The sequence below is a fragment of the Antennarius striatus genome, chromosome 22, assembly GCF_040054535.1.
Source record: "Antennarius striatus isolate MH-2024 chromosome 22, ASM4005453v1, whole genome shotgun sequence".
In the NCBI taxonomy this organism is placed as follows: domain Eukaryota; kingdom Metazoa; phylum Chordata; class Actinopteri; order Lophiiformes; family Antennariidae; genus Antennarius; species Antennarius striatus.
The window spans coordinates 3,132,083-3,149,716 of record NC_090797.1 but is presented as its reverse complement, the minus strand read 5'-3'; the positions used below and the strand labels follow the sequence as shown (position 1 = coordinate 3,149,716).

Sequence of the window (17,634 nt, the reverse complement as noted above, 5' to 3'; positions counted from 1 at the left end):
ATGGAACTTGCAATCACAAACCAATAATGGACATCTCCTCCTTCAGGTTTTGAGGGACAACATGTTCTCCCAGTTCACCCAGCTGAAGAGCCTGGACCTCCAGCAGAACGACATCTCCATGGTGGAGCACGGTGCGTTCAGCGGCCTCTCCCAGCTGACCACCCTCCTCCTCCAGCACAACGGGCTGAGAACGGCTTCTGAGGAGGTGCTGCTCCCCCTGCCCCGCCTTACCTACCTCCGTGTCTATGACAACCCCTGGAGCTGCCGCTGCCCACTGGACAGTCTGGTCAGGACCCTGCAGGTGCCGAGCAACCGCAATCTGGGCAACTACGCTAAGTGTGCGGAGCCGCTGTCGCTCAGGGGCCAGAAGCTGAAGAAGCTGAGGGTGGAGTTGTTGTGCGCTGGGGACAACCAGGTGGACAGCAGACCAGGTGGCGGAGGTCAACAACCAAAACCTCCGTCAATCAAACTAAAACCAGAGGCCACGTCCATGTGCCACACTTACATGTTCCCCAAACCTCTGCTGGACTGCAACAGCAAAGGTGAGACGGCTGTCAAGTTCTTCATTTTAACATTTCTTGACATCGCAAACGTACTCTCCTGTACTCTGACATCATCGTCAGCATCGGCTGCAGTTTGTTTTCTGTGCTAATTTGCACCAAAACATGTGTACATGCTAAAGTAATAGTCTGAACTTGTTAAGCATTCAATATTGCAAGTGTGTGTTTCTGCTAATCTTAGCATTTAGCTCAAAGAACTGCTCTTCCACCAGCTCAATAGTAATACCAAAGGGCCGACTTGAATCAAACTAAATACTCAAATTTGTCTGTGTTCACTTTTTATTTGCCAGACTTAAATTGAATCAGCCACTCTCGCTTTTCTACTTATCTGATGGGTTTTCATGTGCAACCAAAAATGTATTTTCCTGGCAAATATATCAACAACAAAACGACTGCCTTGGCGTAGGAGTACTTTATATGAAAGGTACTTTTGTTGGGATTACTTGGCGCTCTGCGGTGTGGAGTCATTCACGCCTGTCCAATGAAATTGGGCACAGGTTTGTCGTCTAACATTTTGATTTCATCTGGGCTGAGCAAGCAGAGCGTGTTTGTCTTATTGAGTCTGCCACATGGGGCGTCTCAACTTTTTATGAGGGCAAAGAGCAGGCTGCTGTTCTCCAAACTGTTACTTGAGAATATTTTACCCTATTTTTATGGTATTTAAGGTTATTTTATGCAACTGCATTGCTCCAGCATCATCTCCCATCTATTATATCCTATGTTGAATCATGCATTTGCAAAATTTTCTGCAGACCTTTGTTGTACAAGAAGTTTTGGAAGCAGATAATAGTCCTGGCATCTTTGCTTGTGGTCTGTTTGTGTTTGTGGTGTTCACACTGAGTCAGTTAAGGTAGAAAGCTGCAGAAAAGATAGAACCTGGCAGGTGTAGATGAAAATAAATGGATTAGAGAAGAGAGAGGAAGTGCTTTTCCGGGCTTCTTTCCTCTTCCAGTTTCCACATCTGGTTTCCTGTCAGTTAAAAATGCCACCATGAGCATTGCTATCAGACTGTAACTCCTCCAGCGGACCATAAAAAGTTTATTTTGGTGTTGATTTTCAAGGACAAACTGAATACAGGAATTTACAAGTATTTTTGACAGTTTCGTCATCATCTTCTTCTTCTGTCTTTCCCGCTAACCCCATCTATTTCCCTTGTCTTCGAAGCACTTAAACAAGGTTCCGCCATCGCCTCAGTAGCATCCGCCGTCAGTGCACCAAATTGAAAGATGGTCTCTGTCCACACTTCAGACAGAGTGAGCTCCCAGAATTAAATGAGCAGTTAAATGCATCTGTAAATGGGGAGCTTATGCCCTCCACAGAAAGAAATCTTTCATACACCACTGACAAGCCAAACCCACACAATGCAGCATCTGTGTTGTGCAATTGCTTGAGGACACTTTTTAGCATATTTTCCGACTTTTTTTTTTTTTTTGACTGAAGGACTTGATTTTTGGATTTTGACCTACTGTAGCACTCCGTTTGCTCACAGGCTAACTCTCTCTTCTACCTCTACCAGATGTTTCACCACTTTTTCTTTTTTTGCCAGTAATAAATTTCAACTTCCTGTCTCTCTTCAAACCATGCCCCCACAATGAAATTGATATGCGATGTGCAAATGTTGCTTAACGCAATGCAGATGATTTGCAAGTATGTCCATACCATTGAGCTGCAGTATATAACATGTGTTTGCTGCACATTTGGTGTTGTATAACCTAGAAATTCTTAATTTTTCTGATACAAAATGATACACAGAAACATTTTGAACTGCGTTTCACTTTTAATTTCTAATTTTATAAACCCATACATTGGTTCTCAGTGAGATTTGCGGTCAAAAAGCTCCACATGGTACCTTTTTTGTGTTAGGTTTGTGGTCATTTAATTAAATACGTCGTTTTTAATCTTAGGGATATTCATTACACCAGAAATTTCACCACGAAGTTAATTTATAATGTTGGCCTGTTTTGCTGACTTGGCATTAACAGAACTGAATTAAGTTGAATTAGCTGCGGTTAGACTTTCCAAATTGACATAAAAAGCGGTGCGTTTAAGTGAAAGTGGAGTGAAAACAAACGAAGCAGTTGAACATGAATGTGTGGAGGTGGAGGTATGGAGGACGGAGAATAAAACCTGAGTAGAAACATGTTCTGGAGTCCAATATTTGTGTGAGGTGAACCACAGCAGATTTCAGGCTCCATGTCAGTCCCACTGGAGATCCACGAGCGGTCAGAGTTAATATGGGACATCTTTGGGTTATATTTCTCAAAGATGAGATCTGGGATTGATTCTCTCTGGAAATATCTAGATTTGCCTTCAAAATTCGTCAGACTCTGACCGTTCTAATCAGTGGACGCATTGTTGAACCCCAGCTAGTGGTAATCACATGGAGGCTATTTTTTACTCGGATACATCTGGTGTTGTTGCTTCCTCACACATGTCCCGCTGGCTTGAACCCAGACGGAAAAATGACCTTGAGTTGCTGGTTTGTTATTATTGTCTTGTGCAGCAAATCAAACTGATCTGGACCGACGTAGAAATGAGAAACCGTGTCCTGAAACTCCAGACGTCCCAGTTAATGATAACACGACTGAAATCTGCTTATTTTCCTTTTTTTTTGTCACACACATATCTCACGGCGCTGCTCAGAGACCCGTCGATAGGGTGGACTTGATTGTTTCGGACTGTGTCTGGCCTCTGACTTAAAGAACGATGATGTCAAGAAGTTAACATAACATAAATCCTTCATATAAACTTCAAGTGTTTTGGAAAGGTGGTTCAAGCACATGGCTGGTTGGATGCTGTCCAGTCACACTCATGTCTTCAAACATGGCGATATGTGGATCGCCTTGGTCGCCCTTTTGTCAGCAGGAAAAATAGAGATTATCTGACGTGACTTTAGCAAGACTGAGATAGTCGATGATGAATCTGTTACGAAATGGCTTCTGAGGTTCTGACTTTACCAAAGAAATATTTCATGATGAGGTGAAACTTTGTTGAAACAGTATGACAACAAACTAAAAACATGAGAATAGCCAAGAGTTACATCTGTCAAAGTTATCTATGTGTGTTTGTTGGATGTTTTCTTACCCTAAGCCACTCCTGTTGTGGTGACATGGGCAAAAAAGGCAATTGCATCTTGTTGGAAGTCTATGATGTGGAGGATAAGTATAGCCACAGAAAACCACACTGTTTTAGTCTGTTGTCATCATGAGATACAGCATCAGGGTAATAAACCTCAAGACCCCTTGAGACCATAGCCCTAGTCGGGTGGCTGTAATAGTGATATCCTATAAACACAACCATCAGCATGTTTAGAATAAGACCTCTCATCTGCCTCTGTATCTTTAGACTGAATGCATGGATAGGATGACGTAAGACGTAGAATCGGTGGTAATTGAATCGACATTGTCTAACCTGATGGGAAAGACCGCAACCCGGATCAAGCAGGGGCTTCAGGATGATCGATAGTGTAGCTGTAATAAACAGAATATATTTATCCTAAGACATGGAGGCCACTTCATGAACCATCCTGTTTGACAAACAACTTCTATACATTATAAATCCTCTTCTCCTTCTGGTCGGGTGTCATTTAATGTGGAGTTAAGCGGCTGAGGTGACCTCACATTAAATGTTTAGCTAATATTTAACATTTTCCCCAATTCAGCACACTAAATTGTAGAAGGAAAAGACTACAGACCGTAAAAATCTCCTTTACTGCCCCGAGTAGTCACGTCAACACTGTAAAAAATGAGCTGCTTTCATTGCTGCTGTCTAAAGGGGAAACATGTTGCTATACCCGCTCCAAATAGCTCCCAATGAGAGCACCTTTGCAAGACGTTACATAACCTGAAAAAAAAATCCGACTGCAGATTTTTTCTAACCTCCGATAAGCGTCCACATTAATGTTCTACACACCTACTAAATCATCCAAAGTGTGCAAAGACTGCTGCACAGTTACTGCTATACGGTAAAGCCATGCTATACTACTGAATAGTTTTCATGAACCAATAATGGAGACTCATCACTCTGGAATCTTGTCTCATTTAATCCTGCTCCCTAAGTACTGTATTTTAAACGTCTAGTCTGAATCATACTAAACAATAACAGCCATTGGTTTGACTTTGATTTATAAAAGAAGCAATTGGACAAAGTCCCTGTAGCAGCAAAGCGATTCTGTTATTGGGATGGAAAAGTTGAAGGACATATGTTCAGATTTGCACCAAAGTCATCGAAAAAACAGCGACTTTCCTGACATGTTTGCTAAAATTCCTCCTTCGCTCCGTGTGTTTCTCCATTCAAGCGTTTCCTCCAGAGAGACGCAGCTGTTAAAGTAAGAAAATGAGATCTCAGAAGAGACCCCAAGGTCTCCTGCTAAAATGTTTGATCTCCTGAAAACACATCCAGCTCCAAGACGTAATGCTGAAAGTCATTTTGCTGTAAAACGCTGATCAATCCGTCTTGTGTTGAGGATATTTTTTGGGGGGATCTGAACATTTGAAAACCTGGGTGTTCGTCTCTTGACATCTGACAGGGCTGCCGTCTTCTTGGACAGAGTTGTAGACGCTTATACACCTGAGGCAAGGTGGGATTTCCTTTAGATCTCAAAGTCTTCACTGCAGAAGACTGGCGGCTTGTGCAACTTAAGAGACTCCCAAGTCTTTTGACACGTCTCCACCAGCTGCCATCGTTGAACAGTAGGTCACATCTCTGCCACACCTGTGACTGAAGATTAATGGTACCGTACCTCCTCCATGATGACTACTGTTGCTAATAAGGCACGAGTTCAACATCTGTACTGCAAAAGGACTTCTCACTGAGCAAATTATACCTTCCGTGTAAATAATTGTGCAGAAACCTGGCGGTGTTCGTGTATGCATGACTGCACAAAGACACACAAACCCCAGCAGGCTCTTTATGTCAGAATAAACCTCTTCTGATTGGATTTCGGTCGTTGTTCGCTGCCTAGACACACTCTCGTTTCCTCTCCTCTGCAACCATCCGACAATTCCTTCAGAAACAATCACCCGTGCTCGTTTTGGTGATACGCTTTGCCGGGGCCACCCACACATGTTTTACGGAGGTGCAATGTGATCGGAGCAGCAGATGTGTTTGACCGTTTTTGTGTTTTGCAGATACTGACAGGTGAAAGTATTTTTGTTTCATTTCATGAACCAAGTCGTCTACCTTGTCTGATCCTGTTTATCGTCTGGCTTTCAGTTCAAAATTCAACTTTTTAGCTTTTAGTTGTTGGAGGAAAACATGTGGAACTTAAAAGGGAATGATCTGTTGTTGGACTTGGAATATATGGAACATTCAAAGATGCTCTTCCACAGGTTGGAAACACTAGAAGAGATCGAAAAGACTCCTACCTGGTTCAGACGTGACACACACTCTTGTACAACCCACACACTATCTTGAAAACATATGAGGACAGATTGGATTTCCAGTTCTCCAGCTTGTGCACATCAGCCTCCAAAAAGAATGATGCATATTTGTTTTTCCTTCTTTTGCAGATTTGAATCACATCCCATCCGACCTGCCGTCCGACATAGTGAAGATGGATCTGTCCAGGAACAGCATCAAACACCTCAGGCCCAAACAGTTCCTGCTGTCCAAGGACCTCAAGCAGCTCAACCTTAGCGGCAACAGCCTACACCATATAGACACAGGTAGAAACCTCAAATATATTCTGATTATCCAGACATCCGATTCCCAATATCGATAGAGACGAAGGAAATGATTAAAAATGAGTATTTCATCAGACACACGTGTTTCACCGAAGCGGAACATCTGCTCCAAATGCCGGTTCTGCCTCCGCTTCTGAGGACTCATTACTCAAGGCTAATAATGTTTAGTCCAGAAGGGAAGTTCTTTAAATAGCCATGTCGTTTTATTCATTACCCAAAAAAACTCACGCTCTTATCTCTGAATCTTGCTCCGTCGTGATGGAGAACATTTGGACACCGAAGGGTAAATTGTGTATAAACAGGAGAGCTTGTGATTTCCAGTGACATATGGTCTCCATTCTGACTTTTCCTCTAATCATGTTCCAGTTTGGAGTTTAAAAAACCCCAACATGTTTACTGTCATTTCCGAGAGGTTGCTCGGTTCTGATTTTTTCATGTGGAGGAAAACCAGAACAAGAAGGAAACAAGAATAAACAGGGAAGACAAAGGCTCTGGCATGGTTGGGTGATTCTCTGTCAGTCATTATTGGTTTAGCCAGTTCTGAGCCAGACTGTTGTGGTTCAAATGATAATTTAGTTACAGGAAAGTATATTTGAAGGTAAATCTGGCTCTGAAGTTCCAGTGGCTATGAAATTTTAGAAATTGTGACCATGTGGAAACCCCATCTGTCAGAAAAATGTCTGTATAGGCTGGATACATCCCCAGGTCCTCTTTAGAATACTGTAACATTAGCATGAACTTGTGTAATAGTGTTATCTGTAGTTATGGTGACCAGACACTTGGCAGTTGTGTTCAGAGTTATATTGATCACATCTGTTGCGTTCTGATGTCGGTTGTTTTGTCATATGGTATAAAACGTGGATGTTGTGTTGTAATCAATGCATTGTGTAAGTTGTCAGGTGATCTGCAGAAATTCCAGGGAAGTTCCTGCCAAGAAAAAGAACCAGTTCTGCACAGAACACCATCAGTCATGTCAGATTTAAACTTTATATTTTTTGATATCGACCAGTTTTTCGCTCTCCTCCTCCTTTGAAATGGACCCCTACTTGACCCCTGCATCGATATCAAACAATTTGTCTTCTTTTGATTAGAAGCATTCTGAACGCCGCTGCCTCTGGTGGTTAGACTTGAATACTGCAGTTAGTTTGCATTGACACAGCCAGTCAACATATTTTAACGTAAAAATATCAGAATATTATTATTTAAGAAATGGCTTTCAAATGATTTTTCAATTCCTGGTCTCAGTCCATCTTTATTCTCACAATATCGTTCTACTTGTTTCTGCTCCACATACTCCATTCCTCCTCCTCCTGCTCCTCCTCCTCAGTGCTGTGAAGAGTAAAGCTAGGCCTGAGGCTTTCAGACAACATACACCAGTCTCTACTGCCCCATTATCCAGACTGCAAACAATGTCTGGAAGCTTTTAAGTTTCTACAACAGTCCCCCTTTTTAACTCCAGGTTAAGAATTTGTGGCTACTTATTTCAGCCACAACAAGTTTCAAAACAGTGATAACTTTTTAATGGTAACTTTTATTGACTTTTTTGATGGTCCAATCCTCTGAAAAACCTGAAACTGATATTTCCTTATTATTCTCAGCGTTTTCTCCCTTTATTTCAAACATCTGGTTTAGATTTATTCAATATTCTCTGTGATTTCTGATTTCTCAGGTGAACCAAAGGTAAGGATGGAATGGTGATCTAATTTTCTCCCACTCTTTCCTCCCATCCCAGCTGCATTTGCAGGCCTGCTGTACCTCCGTGAGCTCGACTTGTCCAACAACAGCCTCCAGTACTTCCAGTACGGCGTGCTGGAGGATCTCTACTTCCTACGGAAGCTCTCCCTGGATAACAACCCCTGGATCTGCGACTACAACATCCACTACCTGATCTACTGGCTCAAGCACCACCCGGGCATCTTCTACACCGGCCTGCTCTGCTCCGAGCCGCAGGAGTTCAGGGGCTGGAGGGTCGAGGATTATGTCAAGACCTACAACGGGGAATGTCCAAAGGATAGACAGACTGGCAGGGTGGATACGGGACCAGGGGGACAAGAGGGAACAAATAATGAGGCACAGGAGGTGGCAGGGGAGACGGGCGAAGGGGAGGCAGAGCGTCTGCCTCGACCCCTGAAAAAGAAGAAGCTCAACAAGTTTGAGATCATCAGGTTGAGTTAGAGCGGCGCTGGATTGGAGACGCTGAAACATGGAGTCCCAAAGGTAGACGTTAAAGTACGAAGTTGTCTTTTTAGTTGTGTGAATGGACAAAAGAAAAGATTATTAGTGCCAATATCATTACGTTTACCCGTAGATTATAAATTTAGGAAATGCCGTTTTTTTTTAAATTTCATCTTTTTGCATTTTCAATCCAGTCTGTATCAGATCTAAAAAAAAAACAATTGCTCTCATATTTCTGTTAGTTATTTTGAGTCCAGGATCTAATTTTTCTTCTTCTAAAAAAAAAAGTAGTTTTTGAAAAAAAAAGAAAGTATGTATTAATTAATGTATGACATTTTCAGCCTGTGTTCTGGAAATAAATATGTCTATTTTTTCTGAAAAATTGTTTTATTATGTTTTATTTTTGACAGAAGCCAATTTAATGTTTGAAAAAATATATGGATTTATTTACCCCACAGTGGCATCAAACATGACTGGTGTGGGGGGTGGGGGGCAAATATATATGGGGGTCATTATTTGATTTTTTTTTTTTCTAAAAGCCAAAAGTGGGACAAGCTATCTACCAGCGCCCCCTAGTGTATGAAAGACCAACACACAGCAGCAGACGTATGGCGCCACATTTTTCTCACGATGAACTAATTTCTTCTCTGGGACGAACAAAAACAGAGATCAGATTGTTTAATATTGGAAATCATTTTTATCTTTTTGCTCAATATATGTATAAAAAAAGATGAGATATAATCAAAAATCAATCAGATGGTGCAAAAATTTCATCTTGGACATCAATTTTTTTTCCCCACGATTGATAAATCAATAAATATTCAGGGAGGTTAAAAGTACCACAGTACCAAGAACATAATCAGTGCAAATCCAGAGCCGTGACTGCCAGCTCGGCCTTGTCATTGGTATCACTTCACTGTTCACTATCACTATCACTATCACTTCAGCAGGAAGTAACCTTCACCAATTTGAGCCTTAAAGGTGTTTTCCTGTTTACAAGGTTGCGTGCAAATACGTCATTATTTTTTCTTGATGTAGTTCCACATGTTTTAAATTCCATTTATTGCCTGAGGTGATGAGCAACCAACCTGCGGTTCCACAGCGAAGTGATCCGTCGAAGGCCCAGCAAGTTTCTAAAATACTTCTTTCATTTCGTGTATTTTTTTTAAAATCCTGGCAGTCTTAAAATCCACAGAACACATTCATGGAAATCCAACTTTGTTCTGTTTCATCGCATCAACCGACGGGAAATTAATAAGGATGTCAAGACGTGAAAGATAAAGTCAAACTAAGATGAATAATTGTCAGTCTTCTGGCTCGTAACAGGTTCTCCGGGATATTTTTGAACCATATGGCTCATCATAGACACATCACACACTGAGCTTCATGTTATAGGTGTTACTCTAGTTATTGGCTGTAATTTCACAGATATGATCGATATTGATCAGGTATATGTCCCATAATCAGTAGAATCATTTGTCCGCCCAACATATATCGTGCATCCCTGCACTTTTTGGAGTGCAAACCTTTGAAACAGTAACAATCACAAATGTAAATGATATTAAATCAGCTGTAAGGGGATAAAAATCAGACTAAATGTATTTGATGTGAATTAATTTTGTCTTTTTTTCCAACACTGATTGCAGGCAGCATGACTTCACATACCTGGTTTCACTTCCTTGTTGTTCATCTCTCATGCTTCAGATAAATCACAGAAAAGATTAAGAAATGATTCGAGTCCTTTCTCAAACATTGGTGAAAGTTCATAAACTTTCAAGGTCTTCGAGGTTTTTCCAGCTGTATTCCACGTGAATCATTGGATCGTCTTCCGTTCCTCCTTTGTCCTTCATCCCGCTCCTCATCTTAGTGTTCCTTCCTCTGTGAAATCAGCAACACGTCTTCTTCTCTGGTGGCGGCGCGTAGGCGCCGGCGATGTCGTTAACCGGCCGAGAGTTGGCCCGCAGGAGAATCCGAGGATTGGCGTCGCTTTCCGCATCGCCCTGCTGGACGTGGAGGCCGTTGCGCGCCATCAGCTCTCTGGCCATCATCATGAAGGCCTCCTCCACGTTCTGACTCTCCTACATGCAGCAAAGAAGAACCTTTAGATCCTAATTTAACCTACATCTTTGCCTTTTATATGCATTCATTACCTTGGCTGACGTTTCCAGAGCAGCCAGAAGGCCTCTCTCTTTTGCCAGGTTGCAGGCTTTCCGGAAAGACACCTCCCGTTGCTGCTCCAGGTCGCATTTGTTACCTGTTTTGTAGACAAACAGAGCTGAGACATGTCAACACAACACATGCAGGTCGCCTTCAACGCCCTGAAAGAGTTAAAAGTGACATAAATGCATGTAGTATATCTATAAAGTTGTTTTTATTTGAAGTGTGTCATGTAATACACATGTGTCTAACTCGAGTTACATCTGACCCTTAGATTACAGCCATTATACGGATGTGGCCCTCAGTGGAAAGGAGTTTGACACCCCTGGTGTCGCCCTCACTCACCTATTAGCATTAGCACCACATTAGCTGCCCCGTAGAGCTCCACCTCCTTGATCCAGTGGCTCACTGAGTCGAAGGTGGGTTGCCTGGTGATGTCGTAGGCGATGACGGCGCCGTGAGCGCTGCGGTAGTAGCTCTGGGTGATGGTGCGAAACCTCTCCTGCCCCGCCGTGTCCCACACCTGCATCTGTCGCACACAAACAAGGAATTACAGCAACGAATACCAACGGCTGACCGGATGCGAGCAATAAAAACACAATAGCAAGACACTAATACACACAAACACGCACAAACACGCATTGGAAAGAGTGTTTCATGTTCCTTGCCATCCCTCTGCAGAATATAGCCTCCCTGAGCTTGAGATGAGTTAACATGGCAACTGCTAACATGGCAACCAGTGCGGAACCAGCTCCCTCTGTTTGATTGTGTTGGTTTGAGCACTAAAAATGTGTGAAAATGCATCTTTAAAACATCAAAATCCTGCATACAATCGTCAAAAAAGGGTTCAAAAATATGACATATCAATGCAGGAAGTGACTTCTGACGTCTTTCTGTTCCCCCTTGAGAACCCTGCAGGTTTACGCTCGTCTCACTCATCCTGGAGCAGAGAGACTTGACGGACGGGTCCTTCACGTGAGCTGCTGGTTTGACCAGTTTGTAGGCCTCGGTTTAACCGACACCTGTGGTTTATCCCCTAATCTGTAAAACATCCCATCTGAGCAGCGCTTCATTAAAAGCTTTGAAAACTAAAGATGTGTAAGAATGCTGCGCAGCTTGTCGCCGCCAGGCCCGGCCGACTCTGAGACAACCCGCGATAAGGATTGGGACGTTTAGAGCCCAAATTAATCTAGACTTTTAGGAAAATACAGTGAGAAGAAAGCAGATGAGGAGCTTCCAGGCCACCGTAGCTGAACTGAAACCCAAAAATAGGAAATAAACACTCCTAAAAATAGCTCTGAGATCAAATCCGGACATTTTGTCATTTAAGACTCCAGAATACATTCCAGGGCATTTAAGGAAGTGGAATTTAATCCGTTTTAATCCTCCAGGAAGGATTATTTGCATTATTTACAGGTTTATAAACCTGTTTTGGATTAACAACAAAATGCAGGGAGAAGTTTGTTTGTTTCTTATGGACGGTTATAACCTGATTATAACCGTCCATAGAGAAAGGTGTGAATATTGGGGGGGAGCCCAAAATGTCCCCATGTGGCCCCACCACACACACACACACACACACACACACACACACACACACAGCACTAACCTTCACTTTCTTCCCCTCGATGTCCAACGTTCGGACGCTGAAATCGACCCCGATGGTGTTCTGCTGTTTCTCCGAGAAAGTTTTCGACCTGAAGTTCTGAACCACGCAGGTCTTCCCTACGTTTGAGTCCCCGATCAAAACGATCTTAAACAGGAAGTCAAAGGAGTCGTCGTGTTCTGGACCCGGGGCCTGCATAGTGGAGTCACAGCAGAGTCTGATTCCAAAATGGGATACTTGAGGATGACCTCAAGCTGTAGAAGACTCAGCGAGAGATGATGGGTTAGGAAGGAAAGTTGCTCCTGCGTTGGGTGTTCCTCCTTCCAGCCCAAACTCCAGCTGACCACCAGAGTAGATTTCCACCAGGTAGGTTACATTTGATGAAACTGGTCCACGTGCAACCTGTAAAACCAGTTTAGGGCTTTTTGAGAGAATTTTTGAAGCTGTGAAATGTTTTCTGTCTCAAAGCGCCTGAAAATCAACCTCCAGAATCAAATTCAGACGACCCAGAAGTTGTCGGTTCAAAACCAACAGCGTGGAAGAATCACCTGTGTTTGTATCAGCTGTTAAACCCCGCAGGTATATCCTTTCTATGTCGCGTCCCGCCCCTCCACACCCCCCCCCACACCCCTTGCCGCTCCTCTCAGCTCCTTCTGAGGTTTGGCGTTTCGTCAAAAGACGTAATGAATACGTTCCATCCTATTTATCCTCCCTCCAGCTCAGGTTTAGCGTAGAAAGAAAAGAGGAACTCTGCTTAGAATAAAAGGAAGAGATGCTCAATCCGGGTTCCTGTCCGACTCACCTGTCGTAGGGACGTTTTTCCTCCCCCCTTTCCTCCCCTGTTGTTCCTTCCCTCTCTCTTTATCTCCGTCTGCTTCTGTCATCAGTTTTCTTTCTGTTCTTACTTGACATCCTGCGTCGATTCCTTTCCCCCGCTCTCGTCATTGCACCTGCAGAAACAATAGAAACCGGCCCTACCTGTTCTACTGCCAGCCCAGCCCCGGCGCTGCAGAGGAATCATGGGAAATGCAGTCAGTTTGAAAGGATTCAGAAGAGGAACTCGGCAGAATCGTCCTAAACATAGAGGATAATTTTAAGTTATGGTCAACTATCAAAAGATTCAACGTTAAACAATTGAATTACAACTTCTGTGACCTGAACGACATCATTTAATCAAGTAAAACTGAATTTACGTGCTGGATTCAGGTGCATCGGGATCATCAGAGGTCATGCCAGTTCATGCAGAGGAGGATTACTGCTCTTGTCACGTTATAATTACTTTATATAATTACTGCAGCTGTGGAACATTCTTGAGTGTCGTGTTTATTTATTTATCTTAATTATCACATCAAGACATTCATTAAACAACAAAAATAAACGCTTTTAATCGCGACAAAAACAAAAACAAAAAAAAAACAACCGAAAGGCGCGCTCATCCGATTGAAACCAAACATTCCGGACTGCACCTGAACGCGACACCAAACATCCATCCATATCTCCGGCCGTGACGTCACGGTGACGTCCTGTGCGGATAAACAGAAGCCCTTACTTACAGTTGAAGCCGCATCTACAGCGTTAATAGACTGTTTTATGTAAAAGACCGACTGGAGGCCCCCCCCCCCCCGGGAGAGACGCGGCAGGATGCACCGGAGCGCGGTGGTCGTGGTGGCGGAGAAAACCAGCCTGAAAAGGCCGTTTATATTCGCCAATGCTGTGCATATGGTAGGTAAACACCCCCAAAAGCTTTTGAAAATAATTTAATACTAGAGATGATGTAATTGGTTAAATATCTGTTTTGCCGTTATTTGGTGGTGGTGGTGGTGGTGGGGGGGTCATTCGGGTCTGCGTGCTGCAGCGCGCCGCCTCCATCATCACGACGCCTGCGGTGCATCTTATAGCAAAGTATCTGGAGGGTGTGCGTCAACAAAGTGATCAGAAAGGCTCACCGACACCACCGTGACGTCACAGTATTGATAATAACACGCATGTAGAGAGAAGATGTGTCATTTCCATCCCTCCTCACACCGACTCCCCCCCCCCACCCCCACCCATCTGATACATCTGTGATGCCTTCACATGCACTGCCAGTGTTTCCAGACGGTGTGTGTGTGTGTGTGTGTGGGGGGGGGTCATATGCACCTAGGCCTCGATTCGTCCGGGATATCATTGTCCCGTGAAGGCTATTATTTCATCATTATTATTAGGCTCCTGTGATGCTCTATTCTCCTCCCGGGAGGGGTGGCACCTGAAGGCAGCACGGCTTTAAAACGTCAGAGGATTAATTGTGAACATGTTCACAGGTTTTGCACTCATTTAGACACATTTTTAAATACTTACATCCCATAATCTGACATTTATTTCTTCTTGCTGCAGTTTGCGAACTTAATTTTGACGTTTTTATTTTCCTCCACAGGCGCTGTGCTTCTTCATGCTGACCATGACAGTCGCCTGGCACAGAGACCTCATGGAAACCGGCAAAGTAAGTTAATCCAGAGGTTCTTCTGAAGAATGGAAATAATCTTCAGTCCAGATGTTATTCACTACATTAAATTAATTTATTTAATTATGCTCGGAAATGTTATTGTCTCTATTTCCTTGTTTTGTATTAATTTTCGTGTCTGGACGACGTGATCTCAAGCCGTTGCGTTTGCTAACATCTGTTCATTGAAACGTCCTTGGGGCAAGACGGTGAATTATCTTCAGGCGCCACAGTCGACCCTGACCTTTGACCCTCTCTCAGCTGCAGCTGTTATTCTCCTCCTCAGCTGGTGTCCAGTACGTCTGTGGTGATCATGTACATCATGGAGATCGGCTGCCTGCTGCTGTCGGTGCTCGGGGTGTTCGGAGCCTGTAAAGGAAAGAGATGGTGTCTGATTCTGGTAAATTAAAACTCTTAAGGGGTCAAAAACAGCAAAAAAAAAATCATGTTTATTCACGGCTTTCTGTTGTGTTTTGTTTTTTATATGTGTGCAGTACGCAACAGGAATGGCGGCAGCCAGTCAAACAATTATTATCAGAACGGCGTTGAGTTACCAAGATATATACGAGGTACGGCACCCGAACGCACCATTTTTATTGCAGTATTTAATTCGAACATAATCTTTTTTATTTATTTATGGTTTCTTTCCTCTTCAGAAGCGTGTGGTCCGAGAGGAGTCCAAGCTGCTGTCCATGATGCCGCTAACCGGAACCAGCAAAGCCAACAGGACGCTGCTGTACAGCATCCAGCAAGAAGTAACCCCAGGGCCTCAGAATCGAGATAAGATTAACTTGGGTTGCTAAATTAGAAGAGGCGACGTTAAAAAAAGTTTTCGTGTGTTTCTGTCTTTGTCAGTTTGAGTGCTGCGGTCTAATCGAAGGATACAAGGATTGGGGTTCCTCCATTCCCGCCTCCTGTAACTGTCACTACCCTGGAAGATGTGTGAGTATCTTTAATGTCGGAATAGAAGCAGTAAATGGAAAGTAAAAAACATTTTTATAAAGTTTAAATTCATGTAAGTTGGTAAAGGTGACAATAAAGTATATAATCTAAACAAGTTTGGTGGTCCAGATTACAAAGCCTAATGCCTCTGCATCCCTCCTCAGATCCGACTCCGGGGCAGCGCCACGCTCGGAGCGCCAAAGAACCAGTATATTTATAAAGAGGTGACAGACTTTTTTCAGAACTCTTCTGTTCTGTCTGACTGCTGTACTTCCTGTTGATCTTAAACCCACGTCCTTTTTTGCTTCAGCCTTGCCTCCCGATTTACGTTTCTGAGCTGAAGCTCGCGTTCTCACTGGCGATGGGGATCCAGTTTGGCAGCGGAGTGTTTTGGGTAACTCTTCTTGTCATTATCTGTTCTAGATAATCAATTTTCATTATATCAGAAAGACACAAACGCTTCCTGTCGGGAAGACGACACAGTGTCACCTTCTGTTTCTCCTCCCCAGGTGATTTTACTGGTCATGAGCATCAAGTTGATGGGTCAGATAAAGAGGAAACAGGAGTTCATGGCTCTTCTCCAGTCCAACAGATACGTTCCCGGTGCCTTCTAGTCACCACAGACGTTTGGATGACCCCCCCCACACACAAACGAGTCGTTACGAAGAGTCCCTGGTTGGAATTTGCACATTTAAACACAATTATGCTGTAAACCATATACCTGGCTTTGCGCTATAGCAACGAATGCCGACATTATCGTTTCCTATTATTGCATGTCAGCGGTATTGGAAGTAATCTACATGCGTATATCAATTTTAAATGATTTATTTTTTGCCTTACTGCTGTAAAAACGGTGCAATTACCATATTTGATAATCTATCCTCTCATTTCCTCTTTTATTTAGTAGCTATAACTCATCCTGGTGTACATTTCTAAGTGTAATCTCATCTAGATTTTATATAAGACATTTAGTTTGTTTCTCTTCGTTTGGGGCTGAACCTTTATTCTGAGGATCTATTATAAATTTTATTATATGATCACTGGAACTGAGAGCTTTAATTCAACAATTTCAACCTTTTAAACTTGCATATTTAATACCAATACATGACTTATTTACTCCTAGAAATGTCATCATTAGAGAAACCAGTAACCGAACAAATACTAATATTTATAACCCCTTATGTAGCACTTTTCCTAAACAGTGTTTACAAAGTGATTTTGTTGAACTGTAATCATTTATTTAATGTCAAGCGATGGTCGTTTCTCAGGAAGGAGCGCAGCTCTCGTTCTGAGACGCTGTAATGTGTTGATGTCTTGTTATGAAGCACACAGAGCATCGTTCAGTTTCTCCTTTAACCACGTTTGTTGATTTCATCCTAAGTCGTCTGTATCCACCCGGTTGCACATTCAGTAGACACGCGGTAAATCCACAAGAATGTCGCCTCTGAAACTGGATTTCAAAATGAAACGAAGTTTCAGTCATCAGTATTCTGGAACTATCCTGGCGCCGCTCTCACCGCAGAAGCCTTTCGAGCTCCACATCACTACTGTAGAACTGATGACGCAGCAGATTCAATGTCTACCTGTGCACTTTAACCATTAATGCCTAACAAACACGTTCATGCAATGTATGTTGTTTTTTTACATTTTATTTGTCATTTTTTTTGTTTTTTTTTTGGAATGAGTTTCTTGGATATTTTGTAAATAGCAAGAATAAAAAATGTCATTCTTGTTCTTCTTGAGGTTCTTTGTGTCACGGTTCTGTATTTGTGTAATGTTGATTTACAGTAATGGAGTGTGGCAGGAGGCGGAGTCAAACTCATCTCCACACCTGTGCCTCATCTCCACACCTGTGCCTCATCTCCACACCTGTGCCTCATCTCCACACCTGCTTCTCCTTTTGTTCACTGCCACATTGTTTCCTACTCTTCATGTCTGTTGGATTTTTCTTTTTTTTGAGATTTGCTGTGTTTTGTTTGTCTAATTAATCTATGAACGAAAAAAAAATTTCTGGTCTTAAAACCTTAAAAA

At 42.8% G+C, this 17,634-nt stretch overlaps 3 protein-coding genes across 6 annotated transcripts in view; 2 read left to right on the top strand and 1 right to left on the bottom strand.

The window, feature by feature from the left end:
- Positions 1 to 8,687, top strand: part of lrrc17 (leucine rich repeat containing 17) — a 28,147-nt gene extending 19,460 nt beyond the window's left edge. For both annotated transcript variants that reach the window (XM_068306422.1, XM_068306421.1), the window contains 3 exons: positions 47 to 542; positions 6,071 to 6,226; positions 7,977 to 8,687. In XM_068306422.1, coding sequence (XP_068162523.1) covers positions 47 to 542; positions 6,071 to 6,226; positions 7,977 to 8,419 — 1,095 coding nt within the window. In that variant the 3' untranslated portion in view covers positions 8,420 to 8,687. The remainder of the gene's footprint in view (positions 1 to 46; positions 543 to 6,070; positions 6,227 to 7,976) is intronic.
- A 219-nt stretch (positions 8,688 to 8,906) lies between these two features.
- Positions 8,907 to 15,434, bottom strand: LOC137589038 (ras-related protein Rab-19-like). 3 transcript variants are annotated; one of them, XM_068306427.1, is made up of 7 exons: positions 14,906 to 15,434; positions 14,520 to 14,683; positions 12,985 to 13,188; positions 12,186 to 12,584; positions 10,922 to 11,105; positions 10,570 to 10,673; positions 8,907 to 10,497 (listed from the first exon to the last, which is right to left on the bottom strand). In XM_068306427.1, exons 4-7 carry the CDS (start codon positions 12,378 to 12,380, stop codon positions 10,306 to 10,308), a joined length of 675 nt encoding a protein of 224 aa, XP_068162528.1. In that variant the 5' UTR covers positions 12,381 to 12,584; positions 12,985 to 13,188; positions 14,520 to 14,683; positions 14,906 to 15,434; the 3' UTR covers positions 8,907 to 10,305. The 3 variants fall into 3 exon arrangements, with proteins under 3 accessions (XP_068162528.1, XP_068162526.1, XP_068162529.1); XM_068306425.1 differs by lacking the exon at positions 14,520 to 14,683 and having other exon boundaries at positions 12,985 to 13,256; XM_068306428.1 differs by lacking the exons at positions 12,985 to 13,188; positions 14,520 to 14,683; positions 14,906 to 15,434 and having other exon boundaries at positions 12,186 to 12,766.
- Positions 13,767 to 17,513, top strand: LOC137589037 (tetraspanin-8-like). Its single transcript, XM_068306424.1, has 9 exons — positions 13,767 to 13,904; positions 14,596 to 14,661; positions 14,948 to 15,061; positions 15,156 to 15,230; positions 15,318 to 15,416; positions 15,517 to 15,603; positions 15,768 to 15,827; positions 15,914 to 15,997; positions 16,113 to 17,513. Exons 1-9 carry the CDS (start codon positions 13,824 to 13,826, stop codon positions 16,215 to 16,217), a joined length of 771 nt encoding a protein of 256 aa, XP_068162525.1. The 5' UTR covers positions 13,767 to 13,823; the 3' UTR covers positions 16,218 to 17,513.
- Positions 17,514 to 17,634: the final 121 nt, after the last annotated feature.